The sequence below is a fragment of the Lycium ferocissimum genome, chromosome 8 (genome assembly GCF_029784015.1).
Source record: "Lycium ferocissimum isolate CSIRO_LF1 chromosome 8, AGI_CSIRO_Lferr_CH_V1, whole genome shotgun sequence".
Taxonomy (NCBI): Eukaryota; Viridiplantae; Streptophyta; class Magnoliopsida; order Solanales; family Solanaceae; genus Lycium; species Lycium ferocissimum.
The window spans coordinates 49,656,564-49,679,339 of record NC_081349.1 but is presented as its reverse complement, the minus strand read 5'-3'; the positions used below and the strand labels follow the sequence as shown (position 1 = coordinate 49,679,339).

The following is a 22,776-nucleotide window of genomic DNA, read 5'->3' as shown; positions in this document are numbered from 1 at the left end:
TTTTTTTGAATAAAGATCTTTTTTTTTTCTTTCTATAAAATTATGAACATATATAACTCTTATTATGATCCCATTCACATATTCCGTTGAAAACAATGTATTTCTTTTAGGATATAATAACTATCTGGAATAGTGTGATTATATCCCGTTTGGCCGTAGATTTTGGAAGTATATTTTCAGAATATTTTTTCAAATCTTTGTTTGGCCATATGATTTTGACATATTTTGTAAGCAAATCTTCACCTCCTTTAATCATATACATCAGCCTTAATGAGCCGTAAAACTTTAAGCTTGTTCTAATTGAGGTGATGCATATAAATAAAGGAAATAACAAATTTTATGTGGTTGACTTCTCCATGTAATAGGTATTTGAGAACATACGTAGAAACTTTTCCAAAATTTGATCCATAAGTATCTAGTAGGAAAGTTTTATGTGCTCGGGTGTTTAATCGGAACAAACCGTAATTCAAATATGTCAATAAATTATGCTGACTAAGTTTAATGAAATCGTCCATGTATTCTGCCAAAAATGTAATAGTATTATGCAGTAGTATGTGGCTGTTGCCACACCAAATCTCTTTCATGTTATAATATGGGAAAGAATTGAGAATTAAATTTTGTGGGTGTCCCTGAAACCAAGTGTAACCGCACAAAAAAAGAAGAGAGAAATGCTATCGAGCTCACTCGCAAAATCCATAGGAACAAGTAGAAGAAGAGATGAAGTATACGTAGCAGCTGTGCCTTTAAGAGCCGCAAAAGGGCCAGCCCAGTTGGTGATGTCCACTGCTTACTCTCTCAATTTGTGGGATTTTCAGCATTTCATGGTCATCATCAACCCCTCCTCCTCCTCCTCTCTCTACTCTCAGGTTTTGTCCTCAAAACATAGATTCTTGCAGACCCAATTCCCAATATTACTCTTTTTCTTTTCAATCACATGGTTTTCAATTAAGGTAGCTTAGTTGATTATATAATCCCAGCATAAAATTTATCAGGAAATTACCCCCGATGACTTTGAAAATGGGTGGTATTGAACTTTTGACCCTCGTTTGTGCCATGGGCAAACCTTCAAGGTCAAAAGTCAAAAGTATTGCTCATGGAGCAGAATTTGTATTGCCTAAGAGGCAAGCGGGGTCAAAAGTTCAAGACCATCCACCTCCGAAGCCATTCTTGTAAATCACCAAATATTTACTCTTCTAGTTGTATGCATAAGAAAAATAATTACGGCTTAATTAATGGAGTTTTTGGTTGGAGGTAACAGAAAAATGATTATATAAATAGAACATGGAATAAGAATGTGTGTATTAGCAATGCAGGATCAAAATATTTAAAGAAAAGAATTTCCTTTCAAAAAAAGTAATTCTGGTAAAAGAACAATCTCTTCATTGTTAATCATCGCATGACAATTCATTTAGGGGTCGATTGGCTGTTGGTTAATTAGAGTAATGTAGCGATTAGTTATGCAGAGTTAGTTATGCAGGGTTTAGTTATTCATCTATATTATTCCATCTTCTACCCTCCCATAACTTATACATGTATTAGTTATGCAGGATTTTAACTTGCTAACCAAACACCGTATTCGGCGTGTTGAATTTCTACATAGCAAAAAAATGTTACCAAACATGGTACTACTTATGCTAAATTTAATACATGAATAAATCACCTCCTAACCAGCAACCAAACAACCTCTCATTGTTAATTACCTTAGTAGATCCACTCGACACAGATCTATGGAGCTAGAAAGTTTCAGATACCGAATGATTAAACAGGAAAAAGGAAGGGTTTTAACAAGTTACTGATGTATGTGTTGTAGGCCTTAGTGTATGATTTCCAACCTGAAGATCCTGAAAGCATAGCTGTAGCTGTTGCAGCTCTATCTGGCAGAAATGTACCAGGTGAATCCTTTTACTTCCAACTTTTCTCTGACTAACCTCCATCCGTGTCCCATTCAAATAAATACTAACAAAGAAAGAGCCTGTGAGCTGTGTCATTGTTTTATCAAACTCAGAGAGAAAATACAGTACTTTTTGGTGAAGTGAACTATCTTATATCCTCTGAAACTATATACTACACCCATCTAAGATGCTTAGGTGACTTGGAATGTTCTCTAAAATCCACAGTAGAAATGAGTGGGTTATTGATTAATCTTAACTTTCCAGCTTATCAGAATGATAAACAAGTTCATAAATTTAATTCGTTTGGGCATTGATTCTGTAAGACTGAGTCAATTTCTGAATCAGCATTATACCCAAACTCGTGCTCTCTTTTTGAACTGACGATCATAGCCCATAGAGATCAATATCTAGTCGCACTTCTTAATAAGTCTGCATAGCTTATGCGCATAATTTCCTTCAGATTGAGCCGACACCTGTTATGGTCATCATCAATAAGAAACAAGTTATTCCTGTCTCTTAACCATTATAAGCTCATATAAGTTTGGTTTAATTAGTGTGATCGGAAGTTTTTCAAATGTCGTAGTTTTTCCTGTCTCTTAACCATTATAAGTTCATATAGCTGTGGTTTAATTAGTTTGACCGGAAGTTTTTCAAACATCGTCTCCTAAGAAGTCACGTCTTCAAGTTTATACCATGCCAGGAGTTGTTCTTACTAGGACACTGAAGAAGCTGCCAAAAAGGAAGTGCTGGTTTGTTGGCTATTCAGAGAGTGATGCAATAGATGCGGCAAACAGATTCAACAAAGGATGGGATACTGACTTGAGGATTAACCATCATGACTGTCGAAACTATGCAAATGGTAATTTTCTTCAGTAAAACAATGAAGCTGAGTAATATTTTCCTTTGGTTGTCATTGGAAACAGGTACCGTAAATTCTTGATTGTTTAGGGTAATTATTTAGAGTGTTTCTTATTGAGTAAAAACTTCCTTTTCATGGTTTACTTTATTCTTTGCTAACTGACTACTTCAAAGGACTTGTGGAATATCTCACTGGAATGAAAGCAGTGCTGGAGCACCTACGGAGCAGCAGCACAAGAGATGAGATGGCATTACCCAGAAAGGACTAAAGCATAATACTACTTCTTGTCAAAAATGTATAAATTAAATAAACCGCTTGACACTTTATCAGTCAATAGAAATTCTGCAAATATATGCTCACAGGCTTTACTTACTGTATGTGTAAATCACTTGTATTCTTGAATAAACTCTAGTCCTCATGGTACCTTGATAGTAATTCCTCAATTTCTTCAATGTTCACACTTTGACACAGCAAAGTGGACAGTTCGTCCTTTAACTTTTTCTAAACTTTATAGCTCTGGTGTATAAATTTCTAAATGCTTCTTAGCAGCAAAAATTCTGATGGAGTTCTTAACACACACACACACACACACACACACAACGACAGAGTTGCTTCATTGGTGACATGTAGCTGTGACGCGAATATAGCTTGTATGGAAGAAGTGTAGTAATTAGACGGATTATGTGAATGGATGATAATGACCAATGGTTCAGCAATCATTCTCTCGCTTCTGCCAAATGTGTTGTGTATAATCCAGTGCGACGCTATTTACCTCCCCAACTACATAACAGGATCCATGCTTGACGGTCGTCACTGGTTTTCCCTCTCGTCAATGTTCATAGCATGTTCTTCTTCACAAGGAAGGAGAGATTGCTTCCTTTCTTGAATCAGATAGTGAAACACATTAATCTGGATGCGTTTTGTCAGCTTTGCTTATACAGCACTTTTCATAGATCTTTTCAAAGAGCAAAATAGACAGTTTTATGTGATATGAAGAAAATGTATTTGAAAGACAAGCAATGCAAGTCCCCCACTCCTCGTGTAGGTTGATTCTGTACGTAGGTGATTCAATAATATATTATATGCTTATCACAGTTTTACTAATTTTATAAAAAAAAATATAATTACAGAGACCTCCTTCAGAATAAAACTAAAGCTAAACAACTAAGCTCACGAACATCCTTTTTGTTTTGTTGCCAAAAGCAAAGGGCAGGAATAAGAGAAAACCATTTTGAATAATAAAGGATGCCAGGGAAAATGCAGTTTCCAGAAAACCAGCACTCTAAATACAAGAAGCATCAAGACAGAAACTTGGCTTCAGCCTCCCTATATCAATCAAAAATGCAAATTTGAATTAATAGAAAAGAAATTCTCAAAATTTGAGTTAACTCCATAACATCACCATTCACCACTTAATCCAGATACTCTCCACAAAATGTGAAGGAAATTCAAACTCTCAACAAACTTGTATACCGGTATCAACAAGACATAAAGAACTTCCACGCTGACAAGGAAATCTCTAACAGTAAATATATGCAAAATTCATACTAAAAGAAGATTATGTTACACAGGGAGTTGCAGATTCATGGTGATATTCTGCACACTTGATCTAAGATAACCATAATTGAGACGATGGTTTCCCTTTTAGGCATACCGTCATACAGTCTTAAACAATTTCTTTCAGCCTTTTCTCCATATCTTCAAGAGGAAGGGTTGCATCGATAACCTTTATTGTTAGTGCTTTAGAATGTGATGCCTGAACCTATACAAGGTTAACCTGTTATCTTGGTTAAACTGCACAGAGTATCAATTCAGAATCTCAGCTAATAGCATTTAATCAATTTATAAGGCGTAACATAATGGCCTTAAATATTTAATCTTGATTACCAAGATACACAAATTGATTAAGAACATCCAAACGAACTCAAAGAGTCAGTATTCCAATGCTTACATCAGATCACTTGCTAGTTGCTACATAGCTTTTTATTAAACCATTATTTGTTGGTCAACTATAAAAAGAGCGAAGGAAAGCTACCTTCCATGAAGAGCCAAATAAGACTTGGAAACCTTCTTTTGAAACTCAAGCTGCTCATATCTCTCACCTCCATAACCTCCTCTCTCGGCAGCTTTCTGGTTATTTCAAGACCAAATCATCAATATCCACAATCAAATGAACTATAGGAGTAACTGTTTCATATTAAAGAATAACTGAATAGACAGAATATTTATTTAACTAGTAAAGCTATGACTAAGCTGCTAACTACTAGAAATATAAACTGAAATAGCCCATCTCATCCTGGATTACAAAGTGTGCATATCTGAGAGTGTGCGTATCTGACAGGAGCAGACATTGCTTCAGAAAGTCACATCTATCCAAACTTAAGATTTCAATTGTATAAATTGCAATTCACACACTATCTCCCTAACTTAAGACAAGCAAAGAAAAATCAATAATAGAATATTACTCCCTCCGTCCCAATTTAAGTGTGTTACTTTTCCTTTTTGGTTTGTCCCTAAAAGAGTTGTCTCTTTCTATAATTAGCAGGTTGACAATTCAAACATCCTACGTTGCAAGTTTAAAACCACAAGATTCAAATGACATTTTAGTACATTATACACATCTTTAATTTAGGACCACAAGATTTAATTGTGCACAGTCAAACTAAGACTTATATTGGGACGGAGGGAGTAGAAACTACCTCAGGTGATATGTCAAGGTATACAACCAGATCTGGATCTAACAACCCCACCTCTGAAGCCTGCAGCAAAAGATCTCATTGCTAAAACTTGTCTGAGAAATTAAATAGCAATGTTGAGGAAGTATGACATGATATCACCTTACAACATTCAATATCAAGTCCCTTGGCAGATGAGAATGCTACTCCAGAATAAGAATAGCGGTCAATAATGAGACTCGTTCCTCCAGTAGCACTCTGCATTATTGGAAAGAAAATTTAGAACGACCTAAATGCAACAAGTTTGACAGAAGGCTAACAGTCATGATAACACTGAGTGGATTCGACTGAAAATTCTTACATAAACAGTTGACATGAAAGTAAAACTGTTGGCTGCTAAACCAGGTAACACCCTCCAGGTAATGACGATATAATTCATCACAATGTTGGTAAGTATAAATGAAGACTGGTACTTAATTTAAAGGAATAGAAAAGAAAGTAGCAGGTGAAAGATCATTAACACATCTGTTTGGTCAGAAGATCATAACATATTCCAAAAAACAAAGGTACTTACATTGATTCCAGAAGAAGGTGAATTAAATGAAAATCTTTCCACAACCTAAGATATATTATTTTTCTGCCACATGGGCTTCTGGCTCAAGTGCAGTTGGCACAAAGGTTTTAAACTTCAAGGAGTATTGACCCGCTGTTATTGATGCGTTTGTGGGGAAACAATATTCCAGACGAGAGAATTAATAGGACAGATAATGATTAATGTTTTCTGAATTATTTTGTTAGTCAAATAAAACTTCCTGCGTGGATTAGGATTCTTGTTATTTCAGTTTTATAGGACTTTTGCTATTCTAAGTTGGTTAGGACTCTTGCTACTGTAACCCTCTATTTAAGAGAGTTGACGTTATTAATAAAATAGATTGGATTTTATCAAGTTACAAAGAGTTGGAACTTTCTCAAACAAGTTCCCAGGTCTGCAATTCCCTGAATGAATTGCAAAATTCAGCAATCATAGGCAAGTCAAGGAACAAGAACAAGGGCTTAGACCTAAGTGTTGGGCCTGATTTTCCAGTTAACCGTCCAACGACTCGATCCAAGACTAGGGACCTTAACAATTTGGTATCGGAGCTTGTAACTATGGACGAAAATACTTAAAAGGAAAGCTGCGAAGTTTTTACAGGAAGCCCAAACTCAACCAATAAAAGTGGCAGCTATCATAGCAAGGATGGACGCCAAGTTCTCAGCGAACTATCGCAACAGATTGAAGCCTTAATCCGCACCACGGCGTCATGCATAATCAGGGAGTTGAAGTTGGAGACAACAGTGCTGCTTCAACTCCAGCGAACCAATAATGTATATGAACAAATAGATGTGCGTCTCGGAGGAAGAAACAACAACAGTAACTTTGGTATTGATGACAACATCGGAGGAAGAGGTATAGTTCCCAAATACACTAAATTAGACTTTCCTACTTATGATGGAACTGAAGATCCTCTTATTTGGCTTCACCATTGTGAGAAGTTCTTCGCTAACTAGCGTACAATCAACCAAGAAAAAGTAGGTTTAGCCGCTTTTCACATGGTAGGGGAGGCTGCTCAATTGTGGGTTTATCAACTGGAACAGGAGGAACCCAATTTAACTTGGGGTGTCTTCAAAGAATATTGTACTCTCCGTTTTGGTCCACCAATGAAAAGTAATCCACTAGGGAATTGATCAACTTGAAACAAACTAGTTCTGTTGAAAATTATCAAAGGAACTTCCAAAAAATGTTGGCTCGTGCATCATCTGTAAAAATGTATAGACCAGCAAGTGGATATGTTTACAGCTGGTTTAGTTGATTTGATTCGTCTTGATGTTGAATTGCACAACCCATCTAACTTAGTGTGCAATGAGTCTCGTATAGCATTTGAGAGGAAGATACAAATTGCTATCTAGCACACAAAACCTATGGTTCAATCAAAAGTTAAGTAAAAGATTTAAACAGCGACTCCGATTTACAGTAACTGCTTCGAATCCTTTTGTTAAAAGGTTGACTCGCGATAGATGGCTGCCCGACGTGCAAAGGGGTTGTGCTACAACTGTGATGATCTTTATGTTACAGGCCATCAGTGCAAAAAGTTATTCTGGCTGGAAATAGAGGATGGGGAATCTTTATTTGACGTAACAACGGATAACGGAGAACCTGCCATCTCACTCCATGCTATCACAGGCAAACAACATGCAAATACTATGCAGTTGCAAGTTTTAATTGATAAGAAGTTGTTGCTTAGCTTAGTGGATTCGGGCTACACACTACTTTATTAGCTCAACGGCAGCCAGCGCTCTAGATTTGCCTTCCAACATCGAGGAAATCTCTATGTATCAGTGGCAAATGGCGAGAAGATTTCCAGTTTGGGCATTTGCACAGCAGTGCAATTGTGTGTAACTAACCATTCCTTCAGTGTTGATTTATATGTGATTCCTTTGGATGCTTTTGATATTGTCCTAGGTATCAAATGGCTACAAACACTAGGCCCTATTCTGTGGGATTTTGCCTTATTGACCATGAGATTTCAAGTAAAGGACAAGCAGATTATTTTACATGGACAACAACAACTATTTCAGCCACACCTACATCTTTCGCTAGATTCCAAGCAAGGTGAGCTCAAGAAGGTATTAGCCGATTTCCACACCTTTTCCAAGAACCTGTAGGTCTGCTCAATCCTATGCGTTCATTTTCATACCATCGCATATGCTTAGTACCAAACTAATCCAGTGGTAGTTCAGCCCTATCGTTACCCTCAATTTCAGAAGATGAGATTGAGAAACAATGTCAGCAAATGCTTCAGCAAGGCATTATTCGACCACAATTCTCATCACCCAATTACTAGTCCGGAAACATGATGGAACATGGCGCTTTTGCGTGGATTATAGAGAGCTAAATGCTAAAACAGTAAAAGACAAATTCCCTATTCCGACAGTGGAGGAGTTACTTGAAGAATTGCACGGGACACACTTTTTCACCAAGCTTGATCTTCGCTGCGGTTATCATCAAGTCCGCATGGATTCTATGGATGTTGAGAAGACCGCTTTCGTAACACATCATGGTCATTTCGAGTTCCTTGTCATGCCATTCGGATTGACGAATGCATGTTTCTACCTTTTGAATTTTAATGAATGAGGTATTCCGGGAGTACCTACGTCAATTTGTGCTTGTATTTTTTGATGACATACTTGTGTATAGCAAGACTTGGGTGGATCATTTGTCACACATGCAATCATCTTTGAGTTGCTCCACATTAATCGCCTTTATTTAAAAAAATCCAAATGTTCCTTTGGCGAAAAACATGTAGCTTATGCTATAGGAAACATGCCGCGTAGTCTCAAAATATGTGTGTCGGTGATGCTAGCAAAATCGACCATTTGAAAAAAATAATGATTGGCCTCAACCACAATCTCAACAACAAGTTTTTTTTTTCTTAGGATTTTTTTTTTTTTTGGTATTCACCGTGAATTCATCAGCATTCGGAATTTGATTGTCTCCTAATTAACAAAATATGCTTCGACGCATTCTTTTAAGTGGATTGAATATGATCTAAATTTATTTAAAAATTTGCATAAAATTTATTATTTTATGCCCGGTGTTATTTGTAAACTTTAAAGAAGAATTTGTTGTTGAGTGTGATGCTTCGGGTGTTGGAATAGTCAGCAATCCTTCAACGTCATGATGGCATCCAGTTGCTTTTTTCGGTCAGTAAGCCAACATAGCCAAACTTGAAACTTCCGGCTGCTGAAAAATTGATAGGCTACAAAGGCATTTCAACATTGGAGGCCTTATCTAAAGTACTAAGTAGTCTATTACGGATCAAACCCCCAAAAATCACTTACAAGCTAGATCAACGTCTTAAAGTACTTCTCCTCAACATCATTGGCTTAGCAAAGTAATGGGGTTTGATTTTCGGGTGGAATACAAGATAAGGATTGAATGCGGGAGCCATCCAGTCAGGACTCGATCCAACTGGGACAAAGATGAAAATTTGGTACATGCTAGTTCTCGGATTCAGGTTTATAGCAAAGATGATGATGGTAAATGTAGTAAGCAGACGGAAATATCAGTCTGATACTAAACATAACAGATGTGATGGACAAAACGAAACAGAACATTGTTCAACATCAGTATACAACGAAAGAACATTAATGTATCTATCACAATAGAAAATCAAAAACACAGAAATGCCAAGGCTTCATTGTTTCAAATCCATGCAGTCAGCAAGTACGGGTTGGTGTTTAATATTAGCTTCCACTTCCTGAAATTCAACAGCACAAAACGATCGAGTTAAGATTGCATCTCACCAATTTTTCACATGAATAGCAAAAACAGTATAGCATTACAAAAGAGCCACCTAGTTAAAGCAAAATCGCAAACCCAATGTCAAAGGATGTTTTAATCAACTTGTATGCAATGAAAATGAACAAATACATTCACCTCATGTCCTTAACTGACATCTAAAGACTATGAGGTTTTCAGTTCTCTTGTAGTCATCCATATGAAGGAAAAAACTTCCATAGCAAATTTTCTTTGAAAATATTGTTCAAAAATAATACGACAAAAATTTATTATGAGGCTCCACATTGGTAGTGTTAGATCTGGAGCATTTTCTTAGTAAGGCAAGAAAACTCTAGCTGTATCAACTACGATTTTCTTAAAAGTATATCATGAATAATTCACCAAAGGTATGGCTCCACCACTTTCACAATCAAATCAGCCCAACTATCAGGGAAACTATACAAGCAATTCTTTACCGAGGCATGGTAATTCTCTGGACGAATCTGACAAAGGCATGGAGCTTAATTTACAGGAAGAGCTAATAATACTCTTCCCCTCTGAAAATGGGGGGAAGAATCCACAAGGAAGCCTCTGTTCATTTCTTAAGAATCGAATATACTATTTGTAGGTTTTCAGTGGACCTGTTTCCTCTGAGGTATCCTTGTTTACAAGTTAGTCGGGATTGGTTATATGAATCCTTGATTTCTATTTACTTCATTTGGACATGTTTTATTCAAATAATCAACAATATCGGGTCCTCTTCACATTCTATCCACCTACAAAAATAGCCACCTAGTTTAAGCAAAAGCAACAGCGCAGATGCTAGTGAATCATTTCTCAATGTCAAAGGATGTTTTAATAAAGTGGTTAGCAAAGAAAACAAACAAATACATTCAGCTCAAGTCCTTAACCCACTTCTAAATTCTAAGCAGCACTACGTTTATTATGAAACCAAAACTAAAGGCAAATAAACAACAAAAGTAAACAGCAGGCAATTATAAAGCTAAACCACACACAATTAATTATGAGCCTCCACATGGGTAGTTATTAGATTTGGAGCATGTTCATAGTACGGCAAGCCAGCTCTAGTTGTATCAACTCTAACTCACCACAATTTCCATTTATACACTCCAGTTTTGTTCTTTTTTTAGTTATAAGTCAAAAGTATATCATGAATAATGTACAGATTTTCATCCTCTGGATGCCTTTTGATAAAAGCTTACTTGATAAAGAAAAAATAATAATTCCGCCAAGACGAAATCAAGAGTATGCCTAGCAGTGTAGGATTCAGTGTAATGGATACTTTGAATTAGCAGTGTAGGATTCAGTTGGATTTTATCAAGTCACAAAGATTCAGAACTTTCTCAAACAAGTTTCCAGATCTGCAATTCCCTGAATGAATTTCAAAAATCAGCTATCATAGGCAAGTCAAGGAACAAGAACAAGGGCTTAGACACTCGTGTTGGGCACGACTTTCCGATTAATCGTCCCGGCGACTCGATCGGTAATTAGGGACCTTAACACCCGCTCCTCCTCCCGAAAGACAAATACCATGCTTTGTTGTGCGGGGGTTCGAACACCGTACGTACACCTTAATTGCTTATTTATGTTATATTCTCTCAATCATTTTGCAGATTTGCTTTCTTAGTTAGGTTGTCCTATTTGTTTTATTATTCGTTTTATTTAGGTATGGACCTTCCACGGGTGCCCCTACATCAAGGGCCGAATGTACAATTTGCCCCTGTCTCCCGAGAAGCATCGATCACAAGGTGTGTGGAATGGGATCTTGAAAGGACCGAAAGCGTGCCTAATTGCACGCCGCTCGGATTTCAAAATTTGGAGGCACGTGAGGCGTCATCCTCACATCCTTGACTACTTTGGCAGGTGTGGATTTAGGGGAGTAGTAGAGGTAGTATTTGTACCATATGATTGGAGAGTCATCACTGCACTTATACAGAGATGGCGTCCTGAGACGCACACCTTTCATGCGTACGGGTGAGGCGACTATCACATTACAAGATATTGAGCTCGCGTTTGGCATGGTTGTAGATTAATTCCTTGAATCAAGCTAATGCTATAAATATAAACATTGGGGGTGGCAACGGTTGATCCACGAGCTTGCGGTTGGGCACCGGTGAGGATTGTTTTAACGGTGTTAGTAGGTTGGAAGTAAATAAATTAGTTGAATATATGAATGGCTTAGATGCCATTACAGATCAGACCACAGAAATTGATATGCAAAAGCGGGTTAGGTTATACTTGCTATGGCTCTGGGGCGGCACGATATTTCGGATAAGTGGGTGACTGCTTAATTTAGACTATTTGCTGACATGCGTGACCTTAACGCAATGAGTGCACAAGCTTGAGCGAGGCTGCATTTATCATATTTGTTTACTTGTCTGTGCCACGCTTCGATGACCAAGGCCAAGTATGTGTGTGAATTCATTTCCTTGTTGCAGGTACGTGACCTTTAAAATTATATGATTTTATTTAGTTGTCTTATCTGATAGTTATAAGCTTTCTATTTTTTTTTTAATTTTTAATATAGGTTTGGGCTTGGGAGCGAATTATACTGATGCAGCCACCGCGCACGGCCCTGCGCACGAAAGTTGACTCGTCGTAAAGTACGCGAAAATGAGGCACGTGATGTGCTAGCCATATGTAGGGATGTATTGGACAACCTAACAGATGGTCAGGTATTTTATCATAATTATGGTTGTTATTGGTATTTTGATATATTAGTTACGCTTACGTGTAATTCATTATTTTCTTATCATGTAATTTTATGTTCTTTCTATCATAGTTTGTGTGGCAGCCTTATTCAGAGGCCATCATTAATGGACTCCCCGAGTGGTGTCGGCGTGGCCGAGATATTTGGATGGCGCAGGTACCCCTCATTTGTGGAATCTATCGTGAGTGGCACATGGTAGACCGCGTTCTCAGACAGTTTGGTAGGAAGCAACATATTCCGGGACCATGTGTTGAGATTGATCCTTTTCATTACAAACGTGACAAGCGGTATGCCATAAAAGAGGAAAATGAACAACATTTTATGCGTACGGACTCTTTATGGGCTGATCGTCGACGAAGGTTAATTTTCGCCGAGTATCAAACTAAAGAGCCAGAGGCACTATCAGAGTACTTTTATTGGTATCGACGTCACTCGCGCACTTTCATAGGAAATCCCGCGCATAATGTGGATAGAGGATACCAACACATGGCAGGCAGGCATGAGGCATTAGTACGTACATTACATTGCATTAGAGGTTTGATATTTTTATATGTGTCTTAGACCACTGTCAAATCTTATTATTTAATTTTTTTAGGCTTCAGGACGTCAAGAATCGTACCAAGATCCCACCATGTCTAATGAAATGAAGGAATTAGCAGAGAAAGTTTTAGGACACGTTAATACACGTTAGTCTATGTCTGTAGCCTCCCTGGGACGATGTTGAGTTTCGCTCCAAATTATACACCATCGCTCGGGAGTACTTTGAGCCGCCTACTGTGCATGTTTCACGTCGTCAACGTCCTAATGTACCTAGACCTGCGGCGCGTGGTAGAGGACGCCAAGCAGGTAACAGACGGGGTCGAGGCCCTGTGGATCTCCAGCTGGTTGATGAAGATGAGGTTCATTTTGATCAAGATATGCCCAGCTCATCGATGCTTGCAGTTGATGATGCATATTACCCAATAATAGATTTTGATATGTCCAGCTCATCGATGTCTGCTCCCGAGGTTCCACGTGTCCAAACACCGGGCGTAATCACACCTGAGGGGCCTTTTCTGCCATTCGCATCGTCTCAACCTATTAGCCTCACAGGTATGGCCCAATGCTATGGTGTTCAGACAAGCACCTCTTATGGGATCTGGTTTTCCTGCATTCGCTAGACATAGCTCTCCAAGTGGGAAGAGACTGACTTTTACCGACGTGAGTATTCTAACCACTCAAATAGCTTGTATCTTGTTTATTTCATTTATTTAATGGCTACCTTATGTGTCTATATTATTTATTTTGCATAGTCTTTCATGGCATTTGATGTTAGATAGTCTTTCATGGCATTTGATGTTGGATCCTCACACCTTCCTATGCCGATGTACGGACTTCCCAAGCCATAGGTTCGTTTTATTCAAAGTATTTATCTATTAAGTTAAATTAGAAGTCTTGGCTGTGGGTGATATGGGTTCCAATCCGAGCTTATGAGTGATGTGGTGACTTGTGGTTGTTATGTGGTGTCTTGTTAGCGATGTTTATTCTTGTTGGATTGCTTTGATGTTGTTGGTATATGGTATTGGAGGAAGTCCACGGGAGATGTTGTCCGATTTTACGTAGAAAAGCTATTTGTATAATTCTTTTATGTCTTTTTTTATTGTAGTACAAAAATAACTTCTATTTTATATGGCATTTACAGGATGCGGTAGTGATACAAGAGGAGGTTCACCAACGTAGATCTAAACGAGAGTGGCGGCAAACTAAGTGTGGCACGGGGGAAAGAAGGGACAATGTAAAAATGTTTAGACTTGTGTTTCAAATAGTCACAAATTGTGTATTTGGTCATTGCACTTTATATGTAAACAGGGAGTATAAGTTTAATTTCAAGGCACGTTGATCATTGCACTTTGAATTCAAGGCTTACTAAAATATCTTCCAGGCTAAGTTACTCGGACTCTTCAGAAATTTCGTCGGGTGCGTGTCGAATCCTCCAAAAGTAGTGTATTTTTGGAGGATCCGACAGGGGTGCGACAACATATTTGGAGAGTCCGAGCAACTTAGCTCCCAGGTAATAAGGACACTAGCATCAAATATGAGAATTTATCAAGGACTATTTGTATTAGCAATCAATTCTCATATTTCATGCTAGTGTCTTGATAACCTGGGAGATATTTTAGTAAGCCTTGAATTCAAAGTGCACGGATTCAAAAGTGTCAGCCTACTAACAAAGTGCAATGAATTCAAAGTGCATACTCCATGTTTGAAATTAAACTTATTGCAATGACCAAATACACAATTTGTGACTATTTGAAACACAAGTCTAGACATTTTTACATTGTCCCTTCTTTCCCCCATGCCACACTTAGCTTGCCGGCGCTCTCGTTTATGTTGGTGAACCTCCTCTTGTATCACTACTGCATCCTGTAAATGCCATACAAAATATAAGTTTTTTTTGTACTACAATAAAAAAAAAAGACAGAGGAATTATACAAGTAGCTTTTCTACGTAAAATCGGACAGCATCTCCCCTGTAACAAGGACTTCCTCCAATACCATATACCAACAACAACATCAAAGCAATCCAACAAGAATAAACATCGCTAACAAGACACCACATAACAACCACAAGTCACCACATCACTCATAAGCTCGGATTGGAACCCATATCACCCCTTAAAGACTTCTTAATTAAAGACTTCTTAATCTAACTTACTTAATAGATAAATACTTTGAATCAAAAACGAAGTTGTGGCTCTAAGGTCTGTACATTCGGCATAGGAAGGTGTGAGAATCCAACATCAAATGCCATGGAAGACTATGCAAAATAAATAATATACACATAAAGTAGCCATTAAATAAATGAAATTAAACAAGATACAAGCTATTTGAGTGGTTAGAATACTCACGTCGGTAAAACTCAGTCTCCTCCCACTTGGAGAATTATATCTAGCGAATGTAGGAAAACCAGCTATCATCCCATAAAAAGTGCCTGTTTGAACACCATAACGTTGGACCATACCTATGAGGCTAATAGGCTGAGACGATGCGCATGGCAAAAAGGCCCCTCAGGTGTGATTACGCTCGGTGTTTGGACACGTGAAACCTCGGGAACATACATCGATGAGCTGGACATATCTTGATCAAAACGAACCTCATCTTCATCAACCAACTGGTGATCCACAGGGCCTTGACCCCGTCTGTTATCTGCTTGGCGTCCTCTACCACGCGCCGCAAGTCTAGGTACGTAAGGACGTTGACGACATGAAACATACACAGTAGGCGGCTCAACGTACACCGACGATGGTGTATAATTTGGAGCGAAACTCAACATCGTCCCCGGGGAGGCAGCAGCGACTTTGTATTAATGTGGCTAAACTTCTCTGCTAATTCCTTCATTCCATTAGACACGGTGAGATCTTGGTACGATTCTTGATGTCCTGAAGCCTAAAATAAATTAAATAATAAGATTTGACAATGGTCTAAGACACATATAAAAATATCAAACATCTAATGCAATGTAATGTAAGTACTAATGCCTCATGTCTGCCTGCCATGTGTTGATATCCTCTATCCACATTATGCGCGGGATTTCCTATGAAAGTGCGCAAGTGACGTCCATACCAACAAAAGTACTCTAATAGTGCCTCTGGCTCTTCAGTTTGATACTCGGCGAAAATTAACCTTCGTCAACGATCAGCCCATAAAGAGTCCGTACGCATAAAATGTTGTTCATCCTCCTCTCTTATAGCATACCACTTGTCACGTTTGTAATGAAAAGGATCAATCTCAACACATGATCCCGGAATATGTTGTTTCCTACCAAACTATCCGAGAACGCGGTCTACCATGTGCCACTCACGATAAATTCCACAAATAAGGGGTACCTGCGCCATCCAAATGTCTCGGCCACGCCGACATCACTCGGGGAGTCTATTGATGGCCTCTGAATAAGGCTGCCACACAAATTATGATAGAAAGAACATAAAATTACATGATAATAAAATAATGAATTACACATAAGCGTAACTATTATATCAAAATGCCAATAACAACCATAATTATGATAAAATACCTGACCATCTGTTAGGTTGTACAATACATCCCTACATAAGGCTAACACATCACGTGCCTCATTTTCGCAGACTCTACGATAAGTCCACTTTCGTGCAAGAGCCGTGTGTGGTGGCTGCATCAGTATAATTTGCTCCCAAGCCCAAACTTATATTAAAAAAATTTAAAAAAAAATAGAAAGCTTATAACTTTCAGATAAGACAACTAAATAAAATCATATAATTTCAAAGGTCACGTACCTTCAACAAGGAAATGAATCCACACACATCCTCGCCTTGGTCATGGAAAGCCCTTAAGCACGTACAAGTAAACAAATATGACGGCCACAGGGCCCGCTCCCTGAGCTTATGCACTCATTGCGTTAAGGTCACGCATTGTCAAGCAAATAGTCTAAACAAGCAGGTCACCGGACTTATCCGGAAATATCGTGCCGCCCCAGAGCCATAGCAAGTACAACCTAACTCGCTTTTGCACATCAATTTCTGCGGTCTGATCTGTAATGGCATCTAAGCCATTCATATATTCAACTAATTTATTTACTTCCAACCTACTAACACCGTTAAAACAATCCTGGGTGTAACCGAAGCTAGATCAATGTTGTTGCCACCCCACAATGTTTATATTTCTAAAGATTAGCTTGATTCAGAGGTAACCATCTACAACCATGCCAAACATGAGCTCAATATCTTGTAATGTGATAGTTGCCTCACCCGTACACAGATGAAAGGTGTGCGTCTCAAGACGCCATCTCTGTATAAGCGCAGTGATGACTCCCCAATCATATAGTACAAATCCTACCTCTACTACTCCCCCAAATCCACACCTGCCAAAGTAGTCAAGGATGTGAGGATGAAAAGGATGACGCCTCACGTGCCTCCAAATTTCGAGATCCGAGTGGCGTGCAATTAGGCAAGCTTTCGGTCCTTTCAAGATCCCATTCCACACACCCTGTGATCGATGCTTCTCCTGGAGTATTAGCACATCGTACACTTCTCGCCCCAGATGTAGGGGCACCCGTGGAAGCTCCATACCTATAAATAAAACGAATAATAAAACAAATAGGACAACCTAACTAAAAAAGCAAATCCAGCAAAATGATTGAGAGAATATAACATAAATAAGCAATGTTAAAATAGACATTGCCAATTTTTAGCAAAGGGGGTCTGTTCATTCGATAATTTTAAAAAAAAAATTAATCAAGGCACCAAAAGAAAATCTCCTACAACATTTTATTTGTCTTCTTTCTTGTTCTCTTTTTCTTATTTTTGGTTGGGTGGGATAGAAAAGAAAGGAAGCATACAACATATAATGTAGACATCGTATTTCATATTCGGATTTAATATTTGAATGCAAAATAATCCACAAAAATAGCAAATTTCGGTCCAACAACCCACGAAAATAACAGTAACCTATGTTGCTCGGACCCTTCACTTTTGCTGCCGCACCCGTGTCCGACACCGACACCGACACCAGATTCGTGTCGGATCAAGTCAAACGACATTGGATACTTTGACCAAATCCATGGACCAATCTGAGAAAAAATTTGAGGCCAAATTGAAAGAAACAGAGAGCTCTTGAAGAGTGGACACTTATTGTATCTAGAAGAGGTTTCAAGTTAATTAAAAATTAATATTTAATTATAAATGAAACATAACTATAAAAAATTATTTTTGTTTTTTATTTCTAGGCATAGATTTAGTTATTTTTCTTATAATTTTGAATTATTTTAGCCGAATCTCTCGCACCCGTATCCGCACCTAGATCCGTACCCCCGAATCTTAAAATTTAGATTATGCCGAATCCGACCTCTATATCCGTACCCGTATCTGCACACTCGACACCGAGTCCGAGCAACATAGACAGTAACATAAGAACAAATTTCTTCAAAAGTGTTACTTAACAAATCAGACCTTTTATATAACAATACTTCTAACAATCATGTTTAAAGTTCAGATAAAAATCACACAATCAAAAAATTAAAAAATACATACAATCAAGATATATAAGATAAACAGATATCATACATCTACCATAAATACACAATATTATATGAGTTAGAAAAAATACCTTAATTTAGATAGCAACAAAAAGTTTTTGATGAAGAAATTGGTCCAAAAATTAGACCACAACGCAGGGAATAAAAAAATTTAAAAAGATAACAAATGAAGGAGAAGGAAAAGATTTTTAGATGAGAAGGGGGGGAAGTAACAATGGTGAAGAAGGCAGGAGGAAGAAAGTAAAAATTAGGGCTCGTAAGATTTGGGGGTTCTGATATCTGTGTGACAAATGTTACAAAATATATGTTTTACAAAATATATATTTTGTAAAACGTTGGCTGGTCCATGTTTGACAAAATATAAATTTTGTAAAACGTGGACCAGCCAACGTTTTACTTATAATTTATTTATTTTTTAAAATTGATATCTGACAAAGAAAAAAATTTGGGGTATAACGTAGCACCCTCCACGATAAACCCCTTTTGGTTTATCGTGGAAAGGGCAACCCCCTTTAGTTTTTTTGTGGCAAATTATGCCCTTTAGGCTCCAGACTCTATTGCAATAGCCATGTTACACCTCTATATCATTTGCAATAGCCATGTTACACCAAAAAACCAGTAACGAGATGCATTTGTACTTAATAATAATTACAGATTCAAACTTGCTCTCAAAAATTCGTGCATTCCTTTCCGCCTAAATAGTCCACTATAACTTTTTTTTTTTTTTTTTTGATTAAGCAGGGTGGGCATAATCCGGGGGTGTGCTTTTACAACTCTATTTTTAGATATTTGAATTATAATTAGCCGATCCCAGCAGCCGTGTCCATACCTGGATCCGTACCCGCGAATCTTAAAATTTAGATCATGAAGGATCCGACCTCTAGATCCGCACCCGTATCGGACACCCGCACCCAAGTCCGAGCAACTTAGGAAACGACTTAAGATGGCTGAAGACCAAGAACACATATTGTACTTTCTCTCAGTTTGTTATGCCCATATTCTCCCAGAACGATGACAATTGATGCAGAGAACTTGTCAAGTAGTTATTTTAAATTGAAAACTAGCATAGACAATTTCAGCACCTCTTAGTTTCTCTTTCAATCTGTGCCTAAATACTTTTTCACAGAGGACATGCCAATATATAATGTACTCCTAGCAAGTAGATGACTTCTGTCTATCAGGCACTCTAGGCATCACCTTTCGCAAAATACATATTGCTGTACAAATTAGGTCAGATGAATTGAAATACCTCTTATCCCAACGATTTGCGCTGAAGAGAAGATGGATTGCATGGTCATCCAACTGCGCCTTGTTAGCAAGATAAGAAGAAATCATTTTCCCAACACCTGTATCTCTATCGGGGAATCTCCATGATTCAACTGAATGTCCTTGCTCATCGAGGTACTTGTATAGTCTGCTAGATTGTGATGTCTTCCCATAGCGGTCAAGCCCTTCTAAAATAATTAAGGCACCTCTTGAAGTGCTGTTAACTTTGTTTTCCATGTGAATATTTCTTGAAGGCTTAAAAGGTAACATCAAACTTGATCTAGACTTCAATGACCCCTGAGCCGCTACTACACCAAATTTTCTGGGGAAAAAAACACACACTGTATTTAGAACAGAGCTGTTGCAACCAAACAAGTTTACTCCACGACTTTAATTCTCCTGTATAAATAAAAAATATGACATACTACATAAGTTAAGTCCAATGATGCATAGAGCAAACCTATGAAGTTCCGATCATTTAACATATGTCCTTAAAACCACAACTCTAACATGTAGGCACTATACATAGTATAGGAAACAATGCACAGATAATGTATTATGCTCTTAGCGGAACTTTTTTCTAGCAAAATATGTGTATTGCTTACTTAAATGTGTTGCATCCACAAATACATGAATTTACATCTTAGATATAGACATAAATGTATATACAGTCCTTGCTTCATATAATCTCGTACTTGTCACTAAGAGGTTCATTTATGCAATAACACTAGTGGTAAAGGATCTCAATGGCAATTGATAAAGAAATGGCAAATGGACACAGGACAAACACAAGTCATCAAACAATCATAGTAAATTCAATTGCAGGAAGTAGGACCTCTAAAGTCCAAACTAAGGGTGAATTTACCTTGGGCCAAGCAGCATCATCTGACACCACTTTGTCGAATTGTTTTACTAAATACACAAGTAAATAATATGCAAAAATATATTAGATAAACAAAATGACACCACTAAACTGCTAAAGTGTCTCAGCTCACTGGTTCAGTGCCTCTTCTACCTAGCTTACGCAGAAAAGTTGGGAGTTTGATCCTCATTTGCAACCTGTATTATAAAATTTTGGACCTCAGTTGTTGTTTTAAAAATAATGCTTAGAAGGGATCGAACCCTGATGTATTTAAAGGTGACAAAGAAACCACTAAACTTGTACTCTTTTTTGCCTTAAACCAACAAAAGTTAAATATATTGTAAATGAGGCTATTAGAAATATACTTCAACAAGTGTAAATTCGTGGAGGCGATCGTAGTAATGTACTAGAATTAAGTTTGTTAACATGATCTAAATTTTTTTTAAATACAATGTCGTTATAATGATTTGTTTACATGTTCAGGTTCTTAAATATCAATACCGCTTACAAAAAATTATGCATATGCCCCTAGTCTAAACTACCCCACTAGCATATAAGCAGAGGTACCAAGGACATAAAAAACGATGAATGATTTTGTCGTATCCAGACTAATACCAATATAAGTCATTTCATGAATAAAATGTGACCAATTCATCAACCAACAAAACCACTTGTTACAAGTAAGATCTTCTTGTTGTTGCATTGAAAGAGATAAATGTTGACAAATCTAGCAAACATTGAACTTGGTAAAAACGAAATGGTTGAATAATTGAAAAATGAGATTATTCAGGAATACACATTATCTTACAGTTTCTACATGACCATACGAAACTGAGATCAACCATGACATCCAGATACAAAATCTTTTTACTCCCTCTGTCCCAATTTATGTCGCATCCTTTCCTTTTTAGTTTATCTCAAAAAGAATATCACCTTTCTATAATTAGAAACAACTTATTTTAAAATTCTCCTTTTATTCTTAATAAAATGATTTATCGCCACACAAATATCTAATATTTATTTTAGACCACAAATTTCAAAAGTTTTCCTTTCTTTCTTAAACTTGTGTCAAGTCAAATAGTGCCACATAAATTGGGACGGAGGGACTACTAAAGTAAGAAATTGAGCATAGAGAAAACTTACAAGGGTAAAATTGCAGGCATATCTCATCTCACCATGAAACCTATAATTAATTAAATTTCACGAAAATAATCGCTCGTTACTCCAAAATCCAATGGTCTAATCTACCCTATTGGCAGTACACTACACCAAACAACTTTTAATAAATATAATCTCTCCATCCCAATTTTAGTGTCTTAGTTTGACTAGACACAGAGTTTAAAGAATAAAAAGAGATTTTTTTCTAAATTAAAGATGTGTATGTATTAAAATGTGGTTATAAACTTGTCATAGAGTATGTTTTCGAGACTCAAAGTAAGCACAAGCATTAATTTAAATCAAACTATGGAAGTAAATAAATATTTTTCAAAAATGTTTGTGTGCCAGTAACCTTAAATCCTATATATTGATAGAAATGGGTTATGCAGAAACCATTAAGAAGGATTTTTGAGGAACCTGATTAGGCGATATGATCTAAGAGATAGAAGTGGTTTTGGATCTTTGAGTTGCCGCAATTTCCCGTGCAAAGTCTAAAACTATGTTGCGCGCCTAGGGTTTTATGAAGGATCGATTACAGCCTTCCATTTAACTTGAGTCTCTGTTTGATCTATTTGACTGGATACTTATTAGAGTTTAGAAAAATGGAACAGTTTTGAACTTGTAGTGTAAATTGAGGTATATATATTTTATTGGGCTATGAGGCAGGTAAATTATTTTTTAAATATAAAATAAAAAGAAATCATTATTTTTACGGGAATTAAAATAAGTTCCTTTAACGGCGGGAGTATTATACTTGCAAATGTCTCTCCCCTTTTGTTTTTTAAAGCAAAACCTTGGTTTTGTATGTTAAACTTCTTAGATACATTTGGAGAGTGAATCATCATATCATGTCATAGTATCATATTATTCTAAAAATAAAAGGACTCTAATTTAAAAATGTGAATTATCAAAATAACCATTAAAAGTTGAATGACCATTTCACTGTACACTCAAATACTATTCTAAA

At 37.2% G+C, this 22,776-nt stretch overlaps 2 protein-coding genes across 4 annotated transcripts in view; one reads left to right on the top strand and one right to left on the bottom strand.

The window, feature by feature from the left end:
- The first annotated feature begins 524 nt into the window (after positions 1–524).
- On the top strand, positions 525–3,194 carry LOC132068692 (uncharacterized). 3 transcript variants are annotated; one of them, XM_059462363.1, is made up of 4 exons: positions 525–773; positions 1,811–1,892; positions 2,593–2,751; positions 2,925–3,194. In XM_059462363.1, the coding sequence occupies exons 1-4, from the start codon at positions 669–671 to the stop codon at positions 3,017–3,019; spliced, it is 441 nt and encodes a 146-aa protein (XP_059318346.1). In that variant the 5' UTR covers positions 525–668; the 3' UTR covers positions 3,020–3,194. The 3 variants fall into 3 exon arrangements, with proteins under 3 accessions (XP_059318346.1, XP_059318347.1, XP_059318345.1); XM_059462364.1 differs by having other exon boundaries at positions 525–866; XM_059462362.1 differs by having other exon boundaries at positions 527–824.
- Positions 3,195–4,741: 1,547 nt separating this feature from the next.
- The window catches only part of LOC132066449 (thymidylate kinase-like), a 93,240-nt gene continuing 75,205 nt past the window's right edge, over positions 4,742–22,776 (bottom strand). Inside the window, exons 3-7 of the mRNA XM_059459758.1 lie at positions 19,773–20,147; positions 19,606–19,631; positions 5,589–5,671; positions 5,451–5,510; positions 4,742–4,881 (exon numbers count right to left, since the gene is read on the bottom strand). Coding sequence (XP_059315741.1) covers positions 4,783–4,881; positions 5,451–5,510; positions 5,589–5,671; positions 19,606–19,631; positions 19,773–20,147 — 643 coding nt within the window. The 3' untranslated portion in view covers positions 4,742–4,782. The remainder of the gene's footprint in view (positions 4,882–5,450; positions 5,511–5,588; positions 5,672–19,605; positions 19,632–19,772; positions 20,148–22,776) is intronic.

Excerpts from the sequence above, each read along its gene's own strand:
- LOC132068692 (XM_059462364.1), top strand. The coding sequence starts at position 669 with ATGCTATCGAGCTCACTCGCAAAATCCATAGGAACAAGTAGAAGAAGA. Across the intron at positions 867-1,810 it reads CCTCCTCTCTCTACTCTCAG|GCCTTAGTGTATGATTTCCA; the intron begins GTTTTGTCCTCA and ends TATGTGTTGTAG. Across the intron at positions 2,752-2,924 it reads CTGTCGAAACTATGCAAATG|GACTTGTGGAATATCTCACT; the intron begins GTAATTTTCTTC and ends ACTACTTCAAAG.